Raw genomic sequence first — 18,433 nt, 5'->3', positions numbered from 1 at the left:
ATCCATCAAGTGCAGTGGAGTAGTAAGTAAGAGGAGCTTTGGTTCGGTACCATCAGCTGTTAACAGTTGATATGTACGTATGCGTGTGGGGCATGTGGGGGTGGTGGTGTGTCCATGCATACGGCAAATCGGCTTTCGAGGACCGCGTTGCATGCTCTGCGACGCATGCGGCAAATTCGATTTGCCTGAAAAGTGAAAAGTGCCTCCATGCGGTAGGCAAACCACGGACTGCACTGTCGGGTTTGACAGAATTATGAATCACATGCGGATGGGAAGGCGTACCAGAATTACGGGTGCTAGAAAGTTTCCTTGGTAGTATTAGGAATGGGAGAATAACAGTTCGAATAAATTCAATTCTACTAATACCGGGTATGAAACTGTCCATCTGCACCTGTCGCTTTCTGAGGGAAATGCCAAAGAAAGAGAGAACGAGCAGTGAGCGAATTGTTTGCTTAGCCGCACTTGTGTCTGTGGCTGGCATTTGTTTGCTGAGCATTTTATTCTGGATACGTGACAGTTTCTTAATGGAATATCATTCTTTTGGGCCATAGATAAATGGCCCGGCTACAAGAAATATCCATCAGCTACAGTCAGTCCCAGTCGTTCCCTCATTTCACAATGTCACATCGTGTTTGGAGCTGTCTGTCTCTGTGGCTGGTCGTCATGCTCATTATTCGAGCCCGGGCAGAGTTCTACTCGTCTGTGGACACCATGCAGGAGCTGGCACAACTGGAGTTGGAGCTGCTGAATGCCACGCGTTCCTATCTGATGGCCCAGCAGCAGCAGACTAATTTATTCCGCAGGTAATTCAATACAGATTGGAGTCGCTCGGCGCCGGGTATTGATGTCTTTTGGCAGATTTTTAGAACAGCTGAAGCAAGAACATGACATGGCCATGGATCTGATAGATCTCGATGAGTATCTGGGGCATCCACTGCACGCCTTCAGGCTGATAAAGCGACTGGTCTACGATTGGGATGCCTTGCACACTCCGTTGGTGGAAAACAAACCCAGAGAAGGTGATTATTCGTAGGAGGATAAAACTTAATCCTTTAAGAGTATGTCCCTCGTCATCGCAGACTACCGCCAGGTGGTGGATAACCTGTCCAAAGAAGTCGGCTTCCCCGATCTGTCGGAGCTTCAGGGTGCCGTCAAAGGCGTGCTACGACTACAGACGGTCTACAATTTCACCGCCGCGAACCTGGCCGATGGCATCATCAACGGCTTCTTCTACGACTCCGAAATGAATTGGCGAGAGTGCTACGAGATTGGGGTACAGCTCTTTGATTTGGGAGAACATCAGCGCTCCTTGGAGTGGCTCCAAGTTGCGTTCAACCTCCTCCGGACCAGTCCCGAGATGGGGGAAGAAGGGAAGTCCCAGTTCATAGCTGACATCAAGGAATATGTGGCCTTGGCAAACTTTGAGCTAGAAAATCCCAAGCTAGCTGTCAGACTTTTGGAGAAGGTACTGCAAACCGAACCCACGCATCCCGCACGGCACACACGAATTTATATGGAACACAGGGATTTGGCGGAGACCAGGCAGCAGAAACAAGAGCCCTCGTGGTTCGCCAACTACACGAGGCTCTGTCAGGGCAGAAGATTTCCCGAGAAGGGAAATGGAATTCCACTACGTTGCTTCCTCGATGGCAATAGACACGCGTACTTCACCCTCGCTCCCCTACAGGTGGAGCAGGTGCATCTGGACCCCGACATCAACGTGTATCACGGGATTCTGAGCCTCGATCAAATCGATTCCATATTCGAGGAGGCGGACAAGCTTGAAATGACACGCTCTGGGGTGGCAGGAACCGGTGGAACGCGAACTGTAGTCGATCTTCGAGTCAGCCAGCAGACGTGGCTCGACTACGAGAGTCCCATAATGAAGTCCATCGCTCGCCTTGTGGCATTCATATCCGGCTTCGACATTGCCGGGGCCGAGTCCATGCAGGTGGCCAACTACGGCGTGGGCGGACAGTACGAGCCCCATCCGGACTACTTTGAGGTCAACCTACCGACTGATTACAAAGGAGATCGCATCTCCACCAGCATGTTCTATGTAAGTGGCGGCATCATCTGTTATGTATCTAGACTCATTGTTCTCTCATTTAATTGCAGCTCTCTGACGTGGAACAGGGCGGCTACACGGTCTTCACCAAGCTAAATGTCTTCCTGCCTCCCATCAAGGGTGCTCTGGTCATGTGGCACAACCTGCATCGCTCACTGGAAGTGGATCCGCGCACCTACCATGCCGGCTGTCCTGTGATCATTGGCTCCAAGCGCAGTAAGTGAACACTTCATTATTACTGATGTACAAGTACACAGAATATTCTTCGCAATTATCACTGTTTATTCTTCCGCAGTTGGAAACATTTGGATGCACTCGGGCTACCAGGAGTTCCGCAGGCCATGCAACCTCACCTCGGATAGCTTCAAGTCCGTGGCATATCGGGAATGAGTGGGTTTTCGTCTCTTAATAAACTAGTATCTTATTTTAATGAGTGTTTGAGTAGTTTTCAGTTTTCAGTCAAAGTTTTTGTAGTGTAAAGAGACTAGATGGTTCCGCTGAAGACCGCAGGGCCGCACACGATCCTGATTGCGCTCGCGGATCCACACATTGGCAACTGCAGAGACAGAAATTAATTAAATCAGATTTCAAACTAAACTCTTATGCATAAACCTACTCCACTTGCTTCCCTGGAGGACGGGACAGGCAGCATGCTTCGTGCGGAAGTCCTGGTCCCCAGATGGATGCAGATTGTACCAGAACAGAAGGCTGCCTCTCTCTGGAGATACCAGCAGCGGCAAGAAGGGAAAGGCAGTTCCGCCGCCAGCCTCCACATCGGAGAGCTGTAAGGGATTGATCATTACAGATGGTATCGGCTTAAGGAGCAGCGATTCATTAACTCACGTAGTAGATGCCCGTGGCCAGGCGATTGCCATGGCGATCGTCTTCGGGGTACACGTGATGCTCGGGAAAGCTGTCCCAGTGCGGCTCGTAGTGGCCCCCGATGCCGTAGTTGGCGATCTGCAGATTCTCGGCATAGTCCATGTCCAGGCCGGAGATATCTGCCACGTGCTGGCTGAGTCGCTGGGTGGTCGTGTACCGCGAATAGTTAAAGGAGGCGCCCTGGCTGGTGCGGAAGGCGGCTGCGGTGGTGCCAGCGCCCGCTTGGTTGTACACTGTGGATCGCTGGATGCGGGGTCGGGCCTTATTCTGGAGGAACAAGGATTCCCGCTGGCTGACCATATCGTGCAGCTGCACTACGGGGGGATCTGCATGCAGCTCTTCCAGCTTGAAGGGAGCGTAGCCGAAGCGACTCCTCTGCAGGCGGCAGCGAAGATGTCTCTGTGCGGCGGGGGATGGAGCGAGCTCACCGCGGCACACCTGCTCGTACATGCGGAATTCCCGGGAGCTGTGGTAATCCCCTGGCCGGCGGGCAGTCGTGTGAAGGAGTCCCTGTTTCACCCCATCCGTGATGAGATCTTCCAGCTGCGTGCGGGTCTGCTCGAGGTGACGTCGCTCCTCTGGCTGAATGGCAAGGACGTGGTTGATTAGGTTGAGGGCGTTCTCGTGGTCGCCCATCTGCTGATGATATCCCACCACCGCCTCCATGAAGTCCAGCGAGGCAGATTCCTCGCCGTAGCTTTGCTCTCCCAGCAGCTGCATCGACTGCTGCAGCCACGGCACCGTATGGTTGTAGTCTCTCAAAGCGTACAGGTGCTGTCCCAGGACGAAGCAGTCCTGCCAGGACATAGCAGTGCTGTAGGAGGTTCTCTGATTGATAACATCTCTTTATATAAAGAGTCTGGGAATCTCTCACCCGTACTTGACTCCATACAGCATTCCGCTTGCCAGCTCTGCCACATCCAGTTGATACGTTTGTTGGAGTCGTGTCAGGGCAATGGCGGAACCCACGAAATCGTCCTGTGAAGGATAGCTTAGGTTCTCCTTCAGCACAGCGATGTTCTCAAGGTAGTCTTTAGGAAAAACAATTCCACACATAGATCATAAAAATATATCCAGAGATAATTACCCGCGCGGCTCGTGTCTCCCTTTACGCTACTCTCGAAGGTCTCCCAGTCACTGTACAGCCGCTTGATCAGCCGGAAGGCGTTCACAGGATTGTTGAGGTAGTTCCCAATACTGTCCATGGCACTCAGGTGCTCCACTCGTATTGCATCGATCTCGCTGTGGTCAGAGGTAAGCAGATGTATCATTTATCAGGAGAGTAATCCCTTGTCCCACTCCCAAAATACCTGAAGGGGTTTGCATACATTTGAATGAATAAACTGTCACACAAGACCCCAAATTTTTTTTGGTTTTCTATAATTTTGCATAACCTTGATTAATTGTTGCAATCAGCAGGGGGCGGCGCGGCAGAGAGGTAGTAGCGGGCCACCTGATTTGTATAATTATCGCATTTATTTGTACGCCTGTCGCCTGCATTGAAGTTCATTTAGAAATCATTAAGATTAAGAACCAAACCGTTACCAAATTCCCAGCTTAGAAGCGGAACCAACTCTCCACTATCTTCATTTTGTAGATGATTAATTTGCAGCACTTGTTGGCCATTAATCTGTTGATTATCCCCTAAACCAGCAATCGAATATGATACTTTATTCTGTGGAGAGCAGGGTATTCAATTGAATAGTACAGAGACACAATGTGTGTCTACAAGACCTGTTTTGGAATCAGCGTTGCACCAGGGCGTTATAAATTATATACTTTACAATCTGTTAACGGTTTCTAGTTGCCGACAATCCGGTTTCGAAAGTGCGCATGATAAACAAAATATAGAATATCCATGCCCATTCTACGTATACTCGCATGTGTCCGAGGCGATGATTGCACCATATATTGTTTATTCTGAAAGTCGATGACACTTATTTCTGAACAGCAAAATTAACTTTCGGCGATTCCAGCTTCAGATCTAGCTGCGAATATCGCTCCTCTGGTAGCAATCGATTGACGGAGATAATGAAATGCTAATTTCCTAAATGCTATTGAAAGTTTTGCCGCTATTTGTGGTTTATTTGGCCAATAAATAAGTCTATAACCGCTGAGAATAAATCAAGGCAGGAACTAGGAGAAATTAGCAGGCCATAAAATAAACTGCACCGAAGCAACATTAACAGATGGACCGATCGTTGATCGTGAGCCCCTGAGGACGACAAATCGTTGGGCCGTAATGCTTATACATAAATTCTATTCGGCATTCTCTTTTATGGCAACCGGTTGATATCTCTACAAGTTCCATGTTAAATGAACATAAGAGTGGCATGAGAATAGTCTGATACCATCTGCCAGGCAATCTCTCCCACAACCTCAAACATTTGCTTTAATCAGAAAAAAACCCACAATCGTTTTCAATTAATTCAAAATCAATGTGGGCGTCCACGCATATGACGTGAAATATTCACAATCGGATGTTGTGGCCATTTTTACATGATTGTTCAAGCGAATGGGCTTCCAATGGGAAACTGCATTCGAATTTCGACAAACTGGCAGATTGATTGGCTCTCGGAATTCCAATTGGCTGGAGTGCGAATGGGCTTCAAAGCTCATTTGCATATAATGAGTAGGCCTAGGAATCCGCAGAAACCAGATTGGCACACAACGAAGACTACTTGAACTTTCCATTTTATTCTAGAGATTATCTCTCTCATCAAAAGTTACCTCATAGGACTGATTTGGCTCCCCCGCTTACCTCTGTAGAGCCTCTGCATGCTGAGTAATTTCATCCACGTAGTTTTGGAGTTCGTCCAGGAGCACGAACTCCGTGCGGAATAGCTGCTCCAGGCCTGAGGTGGAGCTGTAGAACTCGGCGCGGCAGGCCACCAGCTGGACGACCAGCACCAGGATCCACTTCAACTGAAACATCTCTATGGGAGTCGCGAGGTGCGCTGCTGCTTGCTGTCTCAGCCGCGAATCGTTTGAAACTGTTCGGCATCCGATGTGATCTGCGATCGTCTTCCGAAAAAAGCTTGCGGTGTCTGGTGTGCGACTTCGTGAAGCTCGTGCGTGATCGATCGTGTCAAAGCTGTGGTCAAAGAACTGCCCTCGGGGGTAGACGTTCTGCCTGAATAGGCCACGTGAAGAGAGTACTCAAGAGGAGCATGTTTGGAGTTCAATAAACCCTGAACGGAACCATTGTGGGAATGCCTTTACATGGCTCAAAGATGTACCAATTATTCTAGAAATCGGTTATGTAAGGCATTTCTCAGACGCCAAGCAATTGTTTCAGCCAGAATTTTACTCTAGTAATTACTTTCACTTTGCTGCTCGCAGCAGTTGTCACTTCACAAGCCCACAAATATTCAAATCGAGTCCCCCACCCAAACTTTGTTGCCCGTGAACTTGTTTATGCAAATGAAGCCGGCTCATCCGACTCATCGCTCTGCTCTCTGCTCTCTCCCATCCACCATCCACAATCTCTCTACCGAAGCGACATGTCTCGACTTTGTTTTGAGTGGAACCACAAATCCCACTCAAAGCTCTGCCTTAACCCACTAAGCACCTTTGGGGGCAGTAAGAGATACTAAAATGTTTTGGTAACTAGCTTTATTTAATAATCTCGTACTCCAACGACACCTCGTGATCCCGGAAAACATCGCAGGGCCGCGCAAAGGTCTGTGTGGCTTCGTGTATCCAAACGTTGCCAACTGCAAGAAAAATAATCAGAGGAGGTTAATTGCTAAGGTGAACTTTAATGTGGATTCCCTTGGGCGTCGCTTAAATTGTGTGAATCGAAACGGTTTGTAACAATTAATATGAACTTTTAATGGAAGTTCGGTGGTATGGAGTATATAGTATATAATTGAACAAGTGATTAGCCACAGAGTTAGAGGTTTTTGAAAATGTAAGTAGAATCAAAGTCTATTAAGTACCGACATAGGTCATCAAAGATGTCTAAGAATCAATAATACCCTAAAAATACCAACCAGAGAACTTCATATAACCACGAACTATTATTCAGTCGACTCGGCTCTCGTCACATATATTATCATTTATCTCTTTAAAGGTCTTTCTTTTTCTGCATTCTTCTGCACAACTTTTGGCAATACCCCCTGGAACACTTTATTTAAAAACTAAGCTGACATCGCAACCTTGTAGTTGTAGTCCCCAATCCCTATAAATGGAGAGTACTTACTCCACTTGCTGCCCTTGAGAACCGGGCAGCCGGCGTGCTTGGTGCGATAGTCCACGTCGAGGGAGCGGTGCACGTTGTACCAGAAGAGGACGTTCCCCAGCTGCGGCTTCACGGCAAAGTTGAGAAAAGGAAACGCGGTGGCTCCGCCCTGCTCCACATCGGAGAGCTGCAGAGGAGGGAGCAGTAGCTCGTCATAAATTCAAATGGGGATTAGCTTGACTTGCACGCACGTAAAAGATGGCGGTGGCCATGCGGTTGCCCTCTTCGGCGGGATAGTGGTTTGGGTCCCGAAAGAAGTCCCAGTGCGGCTCGTAGTGGCCTCCCACGCCGTAGTTGGCGACCTGCAGCTGCTCGCAGAAGGTCATGTCCAGGCCGGTGGCGTCGCTTAGGTCTGACAGCATCCCGCCCATCGTCGGGTGGGAGTCGTAGGCGAGCCAGGCGTTCTTGCTGACGCGGAAGGAAGACTTTTTGTTTTGGCCGCCGGGCAGGGGATTCACCGTGGAGCGGTGCATCCGGGGGACGGCCATCTGCCGGAGGTCGGAGATTTTGCGCGGACTGAGCATGTCGTGGTAGGTGACCACGAAGGGGTCCAGGCTGTGCTCTTCCAGTTTTAGAGGGGCCAGGCGTCGATAGGGGTGGCTTCCCTGCGAGTACCGACAGCGAAGGGGACGCTCTTGGCTGGGAGAAGGACCCACCTCGCCTCGGCACACCTTCTCGTAGTGGGCGAACTCCTGCGTGAGCTGCAGACCTAAAATTAGCTTCGAACTGGAAGAGGGAATGAGGCCTGGCCTGGGGCCGACTTACGCTGTAGGAATCTGAATGCCTGGGCAGTGCCATGTCCTCCACCTCCTCAGGGGTAGTCGCAGCTCCCTTGTCACCGAGATGCCAGTTCCGGATGCGCTTCGGATCGAATTGGAGAACCCGCTGGCTGAGCTCGTAAGCGGTGTCAAAGTCGCCTAAAAAGTCGATTGGTCAATATATGCAGAGAGCCAATCCTTCCGCCTGCTGCTTACCCAGCTGGAACAAACTCTTGGCCACCGCCTCCATTCGATTGAGGGTTCCGCTGTCGGGGGCGGAGGCTGAGGCGGGACTAGGACTGGAGCTGTGACTGTGACGTCCCAGCCGCTCCATGGACTCCCGCAGCCACACCTTGGTGTTGTTGTAGTCCTCCATTTCAAAGAGTTGTTGACCCAGCACGAAGCAGTCCTGCCAGCTCATGTCGGAGCTAAAAAAGGATTCAAATAGATGGCGTATGAGCATATTTTAAGCCTCGCTGGTTATTGCTTATTGGAGCCCTCTCCTCTCCTACCATTACTCACCCATATTTTATGCCATTCAGTATGCCGGCGGCCACTTGGGCCACATCCAATTTGTAGGTGCTCTGCAGGCGGACCAGTGCCAAGGCTGCACCATCCACGTCCTCTTGACTGGGGAAACTCAGGCCACATCCCTGGGTAACGTTGAAATCTGTGGGAGGGAATGAGAATCAGTTTTAGCATTTTCGAGGCCGAAACGGAGCCCAGCTCTTATTTACCGATTTTATCAGCGATTTCCTGAACACGTCCGTCCAGATGCGGCCAGTCCGTGTGGAGGCGCTTCATCAGGCGGTACACATTCACCGGGTTGGTGAGATAGTTTTCCGTATCCTTGGCAGCCACAACATGCTCCTGTTCGATGGAGGACAACTCGCTGGCCATGATAAACAGGACAGAATAAGCACAGGTTCCAGTTTGAGCTTAGCAGTACCAGTTTGCCCCTATCTATGACTTGTGTCGTCACAAGCGCACATTTTGCATACGAATATTCAGCCTTAATTAATTCTAATTTATGTCTGATGCTAAATTCATAATAGTTTTTACGATCGCAGCGATAACCCACCACGAATCCAAACGAAAGCGAAATGCCAGCCGCCGGAAACCTGCTAACCAACTTAGGATTATCCCCAAACTGTCACTAACTATCGCAACTCTCTTGCTAACTTGTCATGGCACCCTTCAAGCTCAGCTCTCCGATCAATTCAATTATTACAGAACAGAACTCAGACACAAAGTCTGGCGGTACCCTCGTGTGCTCGTGGGCTCGTGGGCTTGTGTGCTCGTGGGCTCGTGGCTCATTGTAAACTAGTTCTCGCAGGCGGCATAAAAACTTTAATGGATTTTCGATCGCCAAGTTGTAATTAAATTAGCATTGTTCGAAAATCGTGCTTTGACTAAAACTATACATAGTTTTCATAGGGGTTGTTTCGACCATAAGATATCCTCCAAATAATGTCTGTGTACGATAGAATCCTTTAGTCCTAGTTGATATACCTAAATAAACCCTATTTGAATGTCCTCTAAGCAAGTCTTGGACTTACTGTGTCAAAAGTCGCGTCATATTGAGATCGGTTCCCAGATGACATCGCATCCCTTCACTCACCTCTCCAATTGTTGCAGCGATGTCCTGACTGCATTTACAGTAGTCCGTAAGTTCCTGAGAAGAAAGTCTTCCGTTTGCAGCAGTTTCTCCAGGCCTGTGATCGATGAGAAGTAATCTGAGCCACGACACGAATGCCCAAGACAGGACAAGAGTCCTAGGAGTACTAAGAATCTCCTCATCATTCCTTAATTTGCTCTGGTATGTATTTTAGTTATCGATATATGTATATGCATATATATATCCTTTCCGTGATCTATATCTCTTTTATGTTCTCTTCGCTGCTGGCTTAGGCGACCACCCCTGTCCGCGTCTCGTAGCTAACTGATCGTATTAGCGGATCTTTGGCTTGGGGCTGAGACTTCCCAGAGACAGTCGGAGAAGTCGTTTTGCACGGGTTTCGGGTACTTTGAGTCTCGGCATCAAACTAGTTGGCTATGACTACGACTTGAAGAAAACTGTTTTATCAGCCTGTTATGTGCATTCTGATGAAGAGCCTACACTGAGAAAAAATGCTCCCGTAATTGAGAACTCAAATTTGAGGCGCTAAATATTTACGGATTATATATTCACATTTCGAATCTTGCCATATGCATCATTTATGCGTACCCCTATCGGATGGCAACGTAATACCTATTTAGAAGCCTAGGTCTCGGCTTAGTATCGCTGTTCTCAGTGTATAGAGTTCTAGACGGTCGGGCGTGTTTTATGGCTTGTTTTGTGCTGATTTACTGATGTTTATCGCATCAGCTCGTTTTCAATTCCGATTCCGATTCAGATTCGGCTTTGTCTTCGGTTTGGATATTATTTGGGCTTGATTTAGACCAGCCCGAGCATATTAATACGCACTAATTGGACGGGCGTCGTTTGATATTTAAGGCTGCAGTGCGACTCCGACTAGCAATAGTGCTGGAAAGTGCCACCTCATTGCGGCTTATTAACATTTCATATCCGATTGGGTCTGGGCAGCCATCATATGTCATTTTGGTTTATGGGCTCCCGACTGCGCATTGACGGTCCGTTGTTTATGCTCATCGCCTCCGGCCGACAATTCGGAGCAATGAATCTTTAATGAAGTGTCAACATAACAGCGGCGAAGGGTATAACGAAGATGTGTATACCCTTGCAGACCGATAACCATGGGTAGCCAATAAAATGTGAAAAAATTAGGTAAGCAATTATAATTATTTAACATGTATATTTTTCTTCCGGTAAATGGAAACTATGTGGTAATGGGCTCGAAAGGGTAAAGTTCTGTTTTGGCCTGCATTTTAATCATCGTTGAAGATATACCATTAAAAGACATACTTTCTATCAAGTGTCGACTCCTGCGCTGAATAACATTAACCCCGTAGCGAGGGTATACAAATGCAAAACAAATCCCCCCATAAACATCACTATTTATTTTGATTCGCAATCGCCTTTGATTTAATGCCTCAAAAGGTAGCCCCAACACCTGCTTGATGTTGGCCCGATGTTTGCCTTTGCTACTCGTATTTCCTCTTGCCAACGTCGCCATTGTGGGTATCAGGCAAGCAGAACTGATGCCATATTCCCAGCCGCCCAGCCACTCGCACTAGTATTTGCTCACTCCATTCACACTTCGACCATCAACCATCGACCACTCCCTGCACTGCGAGTGGAATGCAATAAAAAGCTGATATTCAATAAAATGTCAAGGCTGACTTTATTTTATTCTCCCAGAGGCAATTAATGCACATGTAAAGACATGGAAACGGGAAGTTTCCCTCTCAACAGAGTCCCGTCCACGCCGCTGCAAAGGAAATTGAGATGAATAATAATGGCAACTCCTGGAGTCAGCCAGTCAGAGATGAGGGCGTGGGCCAGGACTGCGATTTCACCCACTCATCTCTGCTCGGTATTACTCACACACTTGGGCGCCCAGGAGCACGGGACAGACTGCCTGGCGACTGCGGTAGTCCATCTCGGAGACGGACGCGGACGCGGACGAGGTGCGTGTGCGCCAGTGGAGCAGTGCGCCACGTGGGACATTCACGCCAAGCTCCAGCTGGGGAAAGACCACGGCTCCGCCCATTCCGGGTGCCTGGAGCTGGAAGCGAAAGGCCAAAATCCAATTAGGGACACATTAATCAGTTAATTAGTACACACATTCAGCATGACACGTGTCTGATGGCACTGCCACCGAACGGGCTCCTCTGGCTTGGTCGTGTGCTCGTGGCCATGGCGACGCCCCTCCCAGTGATCCTTTTCCCCGCTGACATGCCCCAATTGGTGGTGAATGCTTCGCAGCTTCTTTTGGGCCAGCATCGAAACCTTCAGTGGCTGATGACTGGCTCCCTTTCGGGTTTCCTCCTCGTCCATCATTCCCACGAGTTGATCACTCTGCTTAAGGGTCAGCACGTCATGACTCAGGGCTATGTGTGGGTCGGAGCTGAGGAGCTCCACTCTGACTGGCTGCAGGATGGACCAAGGCGTGCTCCTCTCCAGCTGGCAGTGGGTGAAGCGACCTCCAGTCGTGGCCTTCTGAGTGGCTCCACGACATAGTTCTTCTATAAGCCTCTGCTCTGCTGATTTAGGATTCTGCAAAACGGTATTTCAATCATTTCTTTGCACAAAGATTCCCTTGCCAGATTCCAGATTCCAGTCTCCCGTCTCCCTACTGAAATTCTACTTGCCACCTACTTTTGTCTTTGTCTTTTGCCCCCTGCCAGAGGGCAGCTTTGTGGAGGTCTTGGCCAGTGCTCGCTCAATCTTGGCCTTGGCCTTTTGCACATTTTGGTTCATCGGTCGGAGGAGCAGCAGCTCCTCCACGGTGTCCAGGGCCTCGGAAAGTTCCCCTGTGGCAAGAAGGGGGGAAAGAGAGCATTCTTTGAAAATTGGGCAAATTGCATTGAATCGGGGAAACCAACCCGCGCGGTATTCCATGCTAAGAGTCGCCTCCAGAATCTGAACCTTTCCGCGTTCCCACTCGCTTTGGTGGTCCGTGGCATTTGCGGCCGGCGGCAGCTTATCCAAAGCCGTCTCCAGCCAGAACTTGGCCACTCCGACATCCGACTTCACGGCCATTTCCAGGCAATCGCTCCAGGACATGGCTGAGCTATAAGTATGCAAACAATTTTTGATTGTTTTCCGTTTCCCATTTCCTGTACGTCTGAATAACTGTATTCTTACCCCAGCTTCATGCCATTGACCACGCCCAGGGAGAGGCTTGCCGGCTCCAGCTCGTAGACCGACTGCAGGTGGAGGAGATTGCTCAGGGCCTCCTCGTAGTCCTCTTCTGTGGGGAGAATCAGATCCATGTTCTGATCCCTGTCATCACTCACGCTGATATTGTGAGTGGCATTCGCCTGTTGCTCCAGTCTCGGCCACACGGTCTGGAAGCGCTTCAGAATGGTCAACACATTGAGTGGGTTGCCCATGTACTCCTCCACGTGATCCCCCACCTGGCTGTGGATCTCCGCGATGGCCGCAGTCTCCCGCCTTATCTCTTCCAGCTGCTGGTCCAGTCGCTCTATATAGTCGCGCAGTTCATCAATAAGAAACGTTTCTGTGGCCAGCAGGCCCTCCAGCTGCTCCTCACTATTAAAGGAGCAGCCCACCCTTGACCAGAGAAGCGACACCTGGACTAGCCACAACAATCCCACAACAGCCCCGGGCATTTGCATAATTAGATGTCGCTGCCACTGCTTTTATTTCTTCTTTGGCTTTTTTCTCTTTTCCTCTTCGGTTTCTCGGGTCAATGACAATGTTTCAGTAAGTATTTATTTTTCTAAAAATGTATGGAACGTTCGAATCGAATGGAGTAGAATGAACCATCGACTAGCGGGCTTGAATGCTGCTGTTGGACTGAGCACAACAATAGACTCTTCTTCTGAGTCCAGAAGCTCGTTTGCCTCAGGAAAGTTGTGGCACAACTTTTTTTTTTTCTATTTATGAATAGTAATTAGCAGTTATCTAACCTTTAAGCTGAGTTTTTATAGTCACCCCGACCTCCTGCCCATCCTACCCGTATAAGACCGTAGAGGCAGAGAATTCAATCTTTAAATGGAAATTCAAGCAGGAAAATATTTTGACGACTTACCCAAATAGGACTTATTCAATCTTTAAATGCGTGATTCAACAGGAATCAATATTTTCCCGGGGGGGGGGCATAGTTGGGGAGGTGGGGTACTTTGGTAAGCTTTTTTTTTATGCTCAACAGGGGACCATCAAATCAAGATTTCCTTTAAATTGTAGTAAGACTAATTACCGTGGCCTAAAATACCCCGACCTTCCTTACTATTAGCTAACAATAACGAATTGGAATACATTTAAATTTAATTTAGTGTTAAAAATTATTAGAAATGAAATGGATTTTTATTTATTTTTGGTGCAGAATAATCATATCCGGCTGTACACTACTTGTTTTCGAGTTCGAGGAACTTTTCAGCATCGCTGGTCAACCCGCAGGGTCTCCTGAATTCCTGGCCAGCCTCATGGAACCACTCATTGCATACTGGAAGGGAAAAAATACATATTGTACTCACAAATCATCATTAGAAAGAAAGTTTGAAGAACTTACTCCATTTGGAGCCCTTGAGCACGGGACAGCCGGCGTGCTTGGTGCGGAAGTCCTTGTGGAGTGAACGATGGAGGTTATACCAAACGAGAAGACTCCCCTTGACGGGCGGCACGGCCAGATGAAGGAAGGGAAAAGCAGTGGCGCCTCCCAAGGGGACATCATTCAGCTGCAGATGGAAATACACAAATTATGAAAATGATTACGGGGAATCATAATCAGTGCCTCCTCCGAACTCACGTAAAAAAGAGCTGTCAGCAGGCGATTTCCCTTCCAGCCAAAGTTCTTTTCGGGATCCTATGGAGAGGGGAAAAGTAATCCAAGTGAATGGATAGGATTCAATGTCAATACGTACATCCATAAAGTCGAAGTGCGGCTCGTACTGCCCACCAATCCCATAGTTCACCAGCTGCAAGGGCTCCGCACTGTCCGTGGTCAGTCCGGTTATGTCCTCCAGTCTCATTTTGATGTCCGCCAGCCAGGGATTGTTCTCGTACCACAGCCACGTGTTCTGGCTGGTGCGGATCTCCGACACGGTGGAGTTTCCGCTCTGGCCAATCTCCGAGCGCGTCACCTGCCCCTTTCCATGCTCGATGATCAGCTCAGATTCCTTGTCACTGAGCACATCGTGGAAATAGGCCACATGGGGGTCCACGCTCAGCTGTTCCACCTTGAAGGGCGAGAGGCGCTGATAGGGCACATTCCGGTGGCTCAACCAGCATCTTAGATCCCGCTGCTCTTTGGGGGACTGCCGCAGTTCTCCTCGACACACGCGCTGGTAAAGTTCTTGGCTCTCCTTCAGCTCAGGCTCTGGAGCAGGCGCCTGTGAAGGTTCTACTTTAATTCTGGGACTGTTGCTCCTCTCTCTGGCCAGCTGAGCCTCGTACACAATTTTGTTCTTCAAGGCCTCCTCATGGCCAGGTTCCGCATCCAGGATTTCGCTGTTCAGCTTGTACGCAAGCTTCTTGTTGCCCAATTGGCTAAAGGCAGGCGAGAGTTGCTCCAGGATCTGCACTTTAGTGATCTTGGGAAGCACAAATCCTGAAGGATCCCGATTCAGCCTGGTCCTTGCTTCCAGCAGCCACTCTGAGCCGTAGGAATACTCCTTCATCAGGCAAAAATGACGCCCAATCTCGTAGCAGTCACTGGCGCTAAGTGACACATTCACTTGGTGCTGTTCCGCGGCGGACAAGATTCCAGCCGCCAACTGCTTTGTGGGGAGTTTGTACATCTCCTGTAGGCGCCACAAGCCACGAACAGCTCCGAGCAAATCCTCCTTTGTCGGTTCCTGTATCTCGGCCTTTGCCAACCCCGCGCTCACCAAATTCTTGTAGTTCTCCAAGTTACTCGTCTCGAAGACCGGCTCGAAGACACTATGCTTCCAGTCGTGGGCAAGGCGTCTGATGGTGGTAAATGCATTCAGCGGGTTGCCAAAGTAGTCCTCGATGTCCCCGCGTTGGCTCTGCAACTTCTCCACATGAAGAAGAAACCTGAAAGTCCATTCCTCTGTTAGCATTCATTTCACACCGCTTCAGCCGCTTCTTTCCAACCTTTCGATGTTCTCCTGATTCTGCTGGGCTTTTTCCAAGTAATCTTCCAACCGTTCCACCAAGAAGGCCTCCAGATCCAGCAGCCGCTCTACTTCGCTGATGGCCGAATAGTAATCCCCGTGAACCAGGCCCAAGCCCACACTCACACTCACGAAGTGCACCCACAGAAGCGCTCTGACTCGGGACATTCTCACTGCTCTGTCTGTAGATCGCTACTGGCATCGATGGAAGATTGAACCGGAGAGACAGCGGCAGACAGCAGCTCGGCAAACATTGACACAGTTGGGTTTTTCTTTTTTGATGTTTCTGGATTGGGACTGGGACAAACACATTGTGGCCCGAGTATTCTTGTAGTAAATAACATTCAAAAATTTAATGGTAACCAAGTTGGAAAGTCTACAGTAGGTTATGGCTATCAAAGCGTGAAAAATGCATTTCCCGCTTGTTATTTGTGTTTGGAAACTCAAAAACAAACGTTTAGTATGCACGAACTTTTGAAAATGAGAAGAGTAAAGTGCTTCTTGTGCCTGATCTTCCTCTGGTTTCCTAGTGTGACTTTAGAGAATCTAGACAAGAACTATGCCATGTCCATATACGATTTGGGGGAGCTGCTGAACTACAATCAAGTGCTGGTCAACCACCTTGAGGATTACGCGGATAAGTTGCAGCAGAGGGTGTATCTGGTAGACAGGTGAGTGCCACTCCATGAGATTACCCCATTGATAGATCTCCTTTGGACCCTGCAGCTTTGTTGAGATCACGAAAGAGAAGATGACACAAGCCAAAGGGATAGATTCCAACCCTCTGTCCAGTTTTCCCCTCCTCCGACACATGCAATATGATTGGCCCAACATTCTGTGGCATCTAGAGCAGCGGCTGGGAGAAGGTCAGTGCTCCTGCAACCATTGAATAACCTTTTCACTAGGAGTCTTTGTCAACAGCTCAAGCTACGATTATTAGCCTTTTACACTCCGAATTGCCGACTGCCAAGGATTTGGACGAAACCCTCAATGGGTTGTACCGCATTCAGGTGATTTACAATCTGAATGGCTCTGCTATGTCCAGGGGACTCCTCATGGGAGTTCAGCACAAGTGAGAAACAAGGAAAAAATCATTCGAACATAAGAAAAGTAGTCGTTTATTTGCAGTTACTCCCTCACCCCCTTTGAGGGCTATACCATCGCCAAGTATCTGGCGGAAGGAGGGGACTATGGCGGGGCAAAAGATTGGATCTCTGTAGCCTTGGATCTATACCTGGCGGATGGGGGGAACTGGGATTTTTATGAACAGCAGGGACTCTCTTCGGACAGCCTTTATGAGCTGTACGTTGAGGTGTTAGATAACTTGAGTGAGGACAAGGAAGTGCCTCTAGCCATGATGACGGAAGCCATAAAGAGGTATCCCGAGAATCACAAGTTGGAACGAGCTCTCACTAGGCTGGAAATGAGCAATCGTATTGGGGAAGAGCAGGAAACACAGAAACAGGTCAGTGGAGGAAAGAAAAGCAAAGAAAAGCCCGTAATCCGGAGGAATCTATCATGTAGGAGGCGGACGACCTGAGTACCTACTTTCGATGCTGTTCCAGAGAGTGCCGCCGAGGATCGCGACTGTACTGCCTCTACAATACCACAGCCAGGGCCTTCCTCCGCCTGGCGCCCTTGAAAATGGAGCTGCTGTCCCTCGAGCCCTATGTGGTGCTCTACCATGACGTGCTCTCCGACAGGGAAATGTTTGTACTAAAGTCGCTGGCAAAGAACAATTTGGTTCGAGCTGTAACCTACAATGAGACGGAAAAGAAGTATTCAGAAGATCGCCACCGCACCACTAAAGCTGGTTGGCTGAACCCTAGACACAAGATAATACGCAGGATGGGAATATTGACAGAGGACATGACCAACTTGGATCTCGAAGGATCGGAGGAGTTTCAGGTTCTCAACTACGGCATTGGCGGCCACTATGCCCCCCACGTGGACTACTTTTCGGTGAGTTCTAGATTCCTTGGAACAAAAAAACCCACACTGATTAAATTCAAATTAGGTCTCCGATCCTTACCTCCCCGACCGCATTGCCACACTCCTGTTTTATGTGAGTATGCTGTGGTTATTCTTTGGGAGAGATATCTCTGAATCTTCCCTTCATGCAGCTGAGTGATGTGCCTCTGGGGGGCGCTACATTTTTTCCCATGATCGACCTGTCGGTGATTCCTAAGAAGGGAACAGTCTTGATGTGGTACAACCTGGATCATAGAGGGCAGGGCATGGAAACGACATTTCATTCGGCTTGCCCAGTCGTCGTCGGCTCCAGATGGGGTAAGATCCGCTGCAACAGCGAAACAATATTGATTTTCACCCATGCAGTTCCCCCCGAACAGTTATGACCAAGTGGATAAATCAGCCTCCCCAACTTTTTCGACGACCCTGCCTAAGGGAGCACACTGAAAAAAAAGTAGCATAGTAAAAAGATGCACTCCCATATTTGAATTATGTAAACACGAGTTCTTAAATGCAAATATTAATATTATTTTTTAATTAATCATCATAATCTTGCGTTGATACTGAAATGGATGATTAAATACGAATTGCTTAGGCAGCAACAAAATAAATACCATTTATACTGTCATCTGTACATTTCGCCAGATATTTTATTTATTCTCACTCTTCCCATTCGTGGCCCATCGTTAAAGTGTTTTGTGCATGCACGTGCATGTTCGTGCGTGCATATTGTGTGAACCGGTAGCGAAGAGCAACAGCAGCAGCGACGTCGACGCCGTGACT

The 18,433-nt window shown here is 48.8% G+C and overlaps 6 protein-coding genes across 7 annotated transcripts; 2 read left to right on the top strand and 4 right to left on the bottom strand.

The window, feature by feature from the left end:
* The first annotated feature begins 566 nt into the window (after positions 1-566).
* LOC111066566 (prolyl 4-hydroxylase subunit alpha-1) lies at positions 567-2,619 on the top strand. The gene is made up of 5 exons (XM_022355282.2): positions 567-803; positions 859-1,019; positions 1,080-2,059; positions 2,119-2,284; positions 2,364-2,619. The coding sequence occupies exons 1-5, from the start codon at positions 619-621 to the stop codon at positions 2,456-2,458; spliced, it is 1,587 nt and encodes a 528-aa protein (XP_022210974.2). The 5' UTR covers positions 567-618; the 3' UTR covers positions 2,459-2,619.
* LOC111066565 (prolyl 4-hydroxylase subunit alpha-2) lies at positions 2,336-5,946 on the bottom strand. The gene is made up of 6 exons (XM_022355281.2): positions 5,712-5,946; positions 4,038-4,192; positions 3,825-3,981; positions 2,912-3,764; positions 2,685-2,850; positions 2,336-2,624 (listed from the first exon to the last, which is right to left on the bottom strand). Exons 1-6 carry the CDS (start codon positions 5,882-5,884, stop codon positions 2,524-2,526), a joined length of 1,605 nt encoding a protein of 534 aa, XP_022210973.2. The 5' UTR covers positions 5,885-5,946; the 3' UTR covers positions 2,336-2,523.
* A 618-nt stretch (positions 5,947-6,564) lies between these two features.
* LOC111066592 (prolyl 4-hydroxylase subunit alpha-1) lies at positions 6,565-9,894 on the bottom strand. The gene is made up of 8 exons (XM_022355323.2): positions 9,573-9,894; positions 8,689-8,843; positions 8,474-8,621; positions 8,168-8,379; positions 7,959-8,110; positions 7,385-7,894; positions 7,155-7,320; positions 6,565-6,666 (listed from the first exon to the last, which is right to left on the bottom strand). The coding sequence occupies exons 1-8, from the start codon at positions 9,752-9,754 to the stop codon at positions 6,566-6,568; spliced, it is 1,626 nt and encodes a 541-aa protein (XP_022211015.2). The 5' UTR covers positions 9,755-9,894; the 3' UTR covers position 6,565.
* Positions 9,895-11,251: 1,357 nt separating this feature from the next.
* LOC111066597 (prolyl 4-hydroxylase subunit alpha-2) lies at positions 11,252-13,509 on the bottom strand. The gene is made up of 6 exons (XM_022355329.2): positions 12,723-13,509; positions 12,461-12,648; positions 12,234-12,388; positions 11,700-12,131; positions 11,460-11,640; positions 11,252-11,343 (listed from the first exon to the last, which is right to left on the bottom strand). Exons 1-6 carry the CDS (start codon positions 13,214-13,216, stop codon positions 11,321-11,323), a joined length of 1,473 nt encoding a protein of 490 aa, XP_022211021.2. The 5' UTR covers positions 13,217-13,509; the 3' UTR covers positions 11,252-11,320.
* Positions 13,510-13,882: 373 nt separating this feature from the next.
* Positions 13,883-16,007, bottom strand: LOC111066572 (prolyl 4-hydroxylase subunit alpha-2). Its single transcript, XM_022355291.2, has 5 exons — positions 15,660-16,007; positions 14,465-15,599; positions 14,350-14,406; positions 14,113-14,278; positions 13,883-14,046 (listed from the first exon to the last, which is right to left on the bottom strand). The coding sequence occupies exons 1-5, from the start codon at positions 15,845-15,847 to the stop codon at positions 13,949-13,951; spliced, it is 1,644 nt and encodes a 547-aa protein (XP_022210983.2). The 5' UTR covers positions 15,848-16,007; the 3' UTR covers positions 13,883-13,948.
* Positions 16,008-16,129: 122 nt separating this feature from the next.
* LOC111066575 (prolyl 4-hydroxylase subunit alpha-1-like) lies at positions 16,130-18,284 on the top strand. Of its 2 annotated transcripts, none has more exons than XM_041596470.1 (8): positions 16,130-16,350; positions 16,406-16,545; positions 16,601-16,751; positions 16,808-17,144; positions 17,204-17,641; positions 17,697-17,744; positions 17,803-17,968; positions 18,017-18,191. In XM_041596470.1, the coding sequence occupies exons 1-8, from the start codon at positions 16,142-16,144 to the stop codon at positions 18,034-18,036; spliced, it is 1,509 nt and encodes a 502-aa protein (XP_041452404.1). In that variant the 5' UTR covers positions 16,130-16,141; the 3' UTR covers positions 18,037-18,191. The 2 variants fall into 2 exon arrangements, with proteins under 2 accessions (XP_041452404.1, XP_022210986.2); XM_022355294.2 differs by having other exon boundaries at positions 16,131-16,350; positions 18,031-18,284.
* The last annotated feature ends 149 nt before the right edge of the window (positions 18,285-18,433 follow it).

Source organism: Drosophila obscura, unplaced genomic scaffold (genome assembly GCF_018151105.1).
Source record: "Drosophila obscura isolate BZ-5 IFL unplaced genomic scaffold, ASM1815110v1 contig_150, whole genome shotgun sequence".
In the NCBI taxonomy this organism is placed as follows: Eukaryota; Metazoa; Arthropoda; class Insecta; order Diptera; family Drosophilidae; genus Drosophila; species Drosophila obscura.
This window is presented reverse-complemented; position numbering and strand designations above follow the sequence as displayed.

What these genes read in the sequence shown, in the direction of transcription:
- LOC111066572 (XM_022355291.2), bottom strand. Translation starts at nt 15,847, where the DNA reads ATGTCCCGAGTCAGAGCGCTTCTGTGGGTGCACTTCGTGAGTGTGAGT. An exon ending in AATCAGGAGAACATCGAAAG is followed by an intron (nt 15,600 to 15,659) that starts GTTGGAAAGAAG and finishes ATGGACTTTCAG; the next exon opens with GTTTCTTCTTCATGTGGAGA. An exon ending in CGCACTTCGACTTTATGGAT is followed by an intron (nt 14,407 to 14,464) that starts GTACGTATTGAC and finishes CCCTCTCCATAG; the next exon opens with GATCCCGAAAAGAACTTTGG.
- LOC111066565 (XM_022355281.2), bottom strand. Translation starts at nt 5,884, where the DNA reads ATGTTTCAGTTGAAGTGGATCCTGGTGCTGGTCGTCCAGCTGGTGGCC. An exon ending in CATGCAGAGGCTCTACAGAG is followed by an intron (nt 4,193 to 5,711) that starts GTAAGCGGGGGA and finishes CTCTGACCACAG; the next exon opens with CGAGATCGATGCAATACGAG. An exon ending in CTGTATGGAGTCAAGTACGG is followed by an intron (nt 3,765 to 3,824) that starts GTGAGAGATTCC and finishes AACCTCCTACAG; the next exon opens with CACTGCTATGTCCTGGCAGG.
- LOC111066592 (XM_022355323.2), bottom strand. Translation starts at nt 9,754, where the DNA reads ATGATGAGGAGATTCTTAGTACTCCTAGGACTCTTGTCCTGTCTTGGG. An exon ending in CAAGAGTTTGTTCCAGCTGG is followed by an intron (nt 8,111 to 8,167) that starts GTAAGCAGCAGG and finishes TCGACTTTTTAG; the next exon opens with GCGACTTTGACACCGCTTAC. An exon ending in TGGCCACCGCCATCTTTTAC is followed by an intron (nt 7,321 to 7,384) that starts GTGCGTGCAAGT and finishes CCTCCTCTGCAG; the next exon opens with CTCTCCGATGTGGAGCAGGG.
- LOC111066597 (XM_022355329.2), bottom strand. Translation starts at nt 13,216, where the DNA reads ATGCAAATGCCCGGGGCTGTTGTGGGATTGTTGTGGCTAGTCCAGGTG. An exon ending in GGCAAAAGACAAAGACAAAA is followed by an intron (nt 12,132 to 12,233) that starts GTAGGTGGCAAG and finishes ACCGTTTTGCAG; the next exon opens with AATCCTAAATCAGCAGAGCA. An exon ending in GCTCCTGGGCGCCCAAGTGT is followed by an intron (nt 11,344 to 11,459) that starts GTGAGTAATACC and finishes TTTCCTTTGCAG; the next exon opens with CGGCGTGGACGGGACTCTGT.
- LOC111066575 (XM_022355294.2), top strand. Translation starts at nt 16,142, where the DNA reads ATGCACGAACTTTTGAAAATGAGAAGAGTAAAGTGCTTCTTGTGCCTG. An exon ending in AGGGTGTATCTGGTAGACAG is followed by an intron (nt 16,351 to 16,405) that starts GTGAGTGCCACT and finishes TGGACCCTGCAG; the next exon opens with CTTTGTTGAGATCACGAAAG. An exon ending in CGTCGTCGGCTCCAGATGGG is followed by an intron (nt 17,969 to 18,030) that starts GTAAGATCCGCT and finishes CCCCCCGAACAG; the next exon opens with TTATGACCAAGTGGATAAAT.
- LOC111066566 (XM_022355282.2), top strand. Translation starts at nt 619, where the DNA reads ATGTCACATCGTGTTTGGAGCTGTCTGTCTCTGTGGCTGGTCGTCATG. An exon ending in GGAAAACAAACCCAGAGAAG is followed by an intron (nt 1,020 to 1,079) that starts GTGATTATTCGT and finishes TCGTCATCGCAG; the next exon opens with ACTACCGCCAGGTGGTGGAT. An exon ending in TCTCCACCAGCATGTTCTAT is followed by an intron (nt 2,060 to 2,118) that starts GTAAGTGGCGGC and finishes ATTTAATTGCAG; the next exon opens with CTCTCTGACGTGGAACAGGG.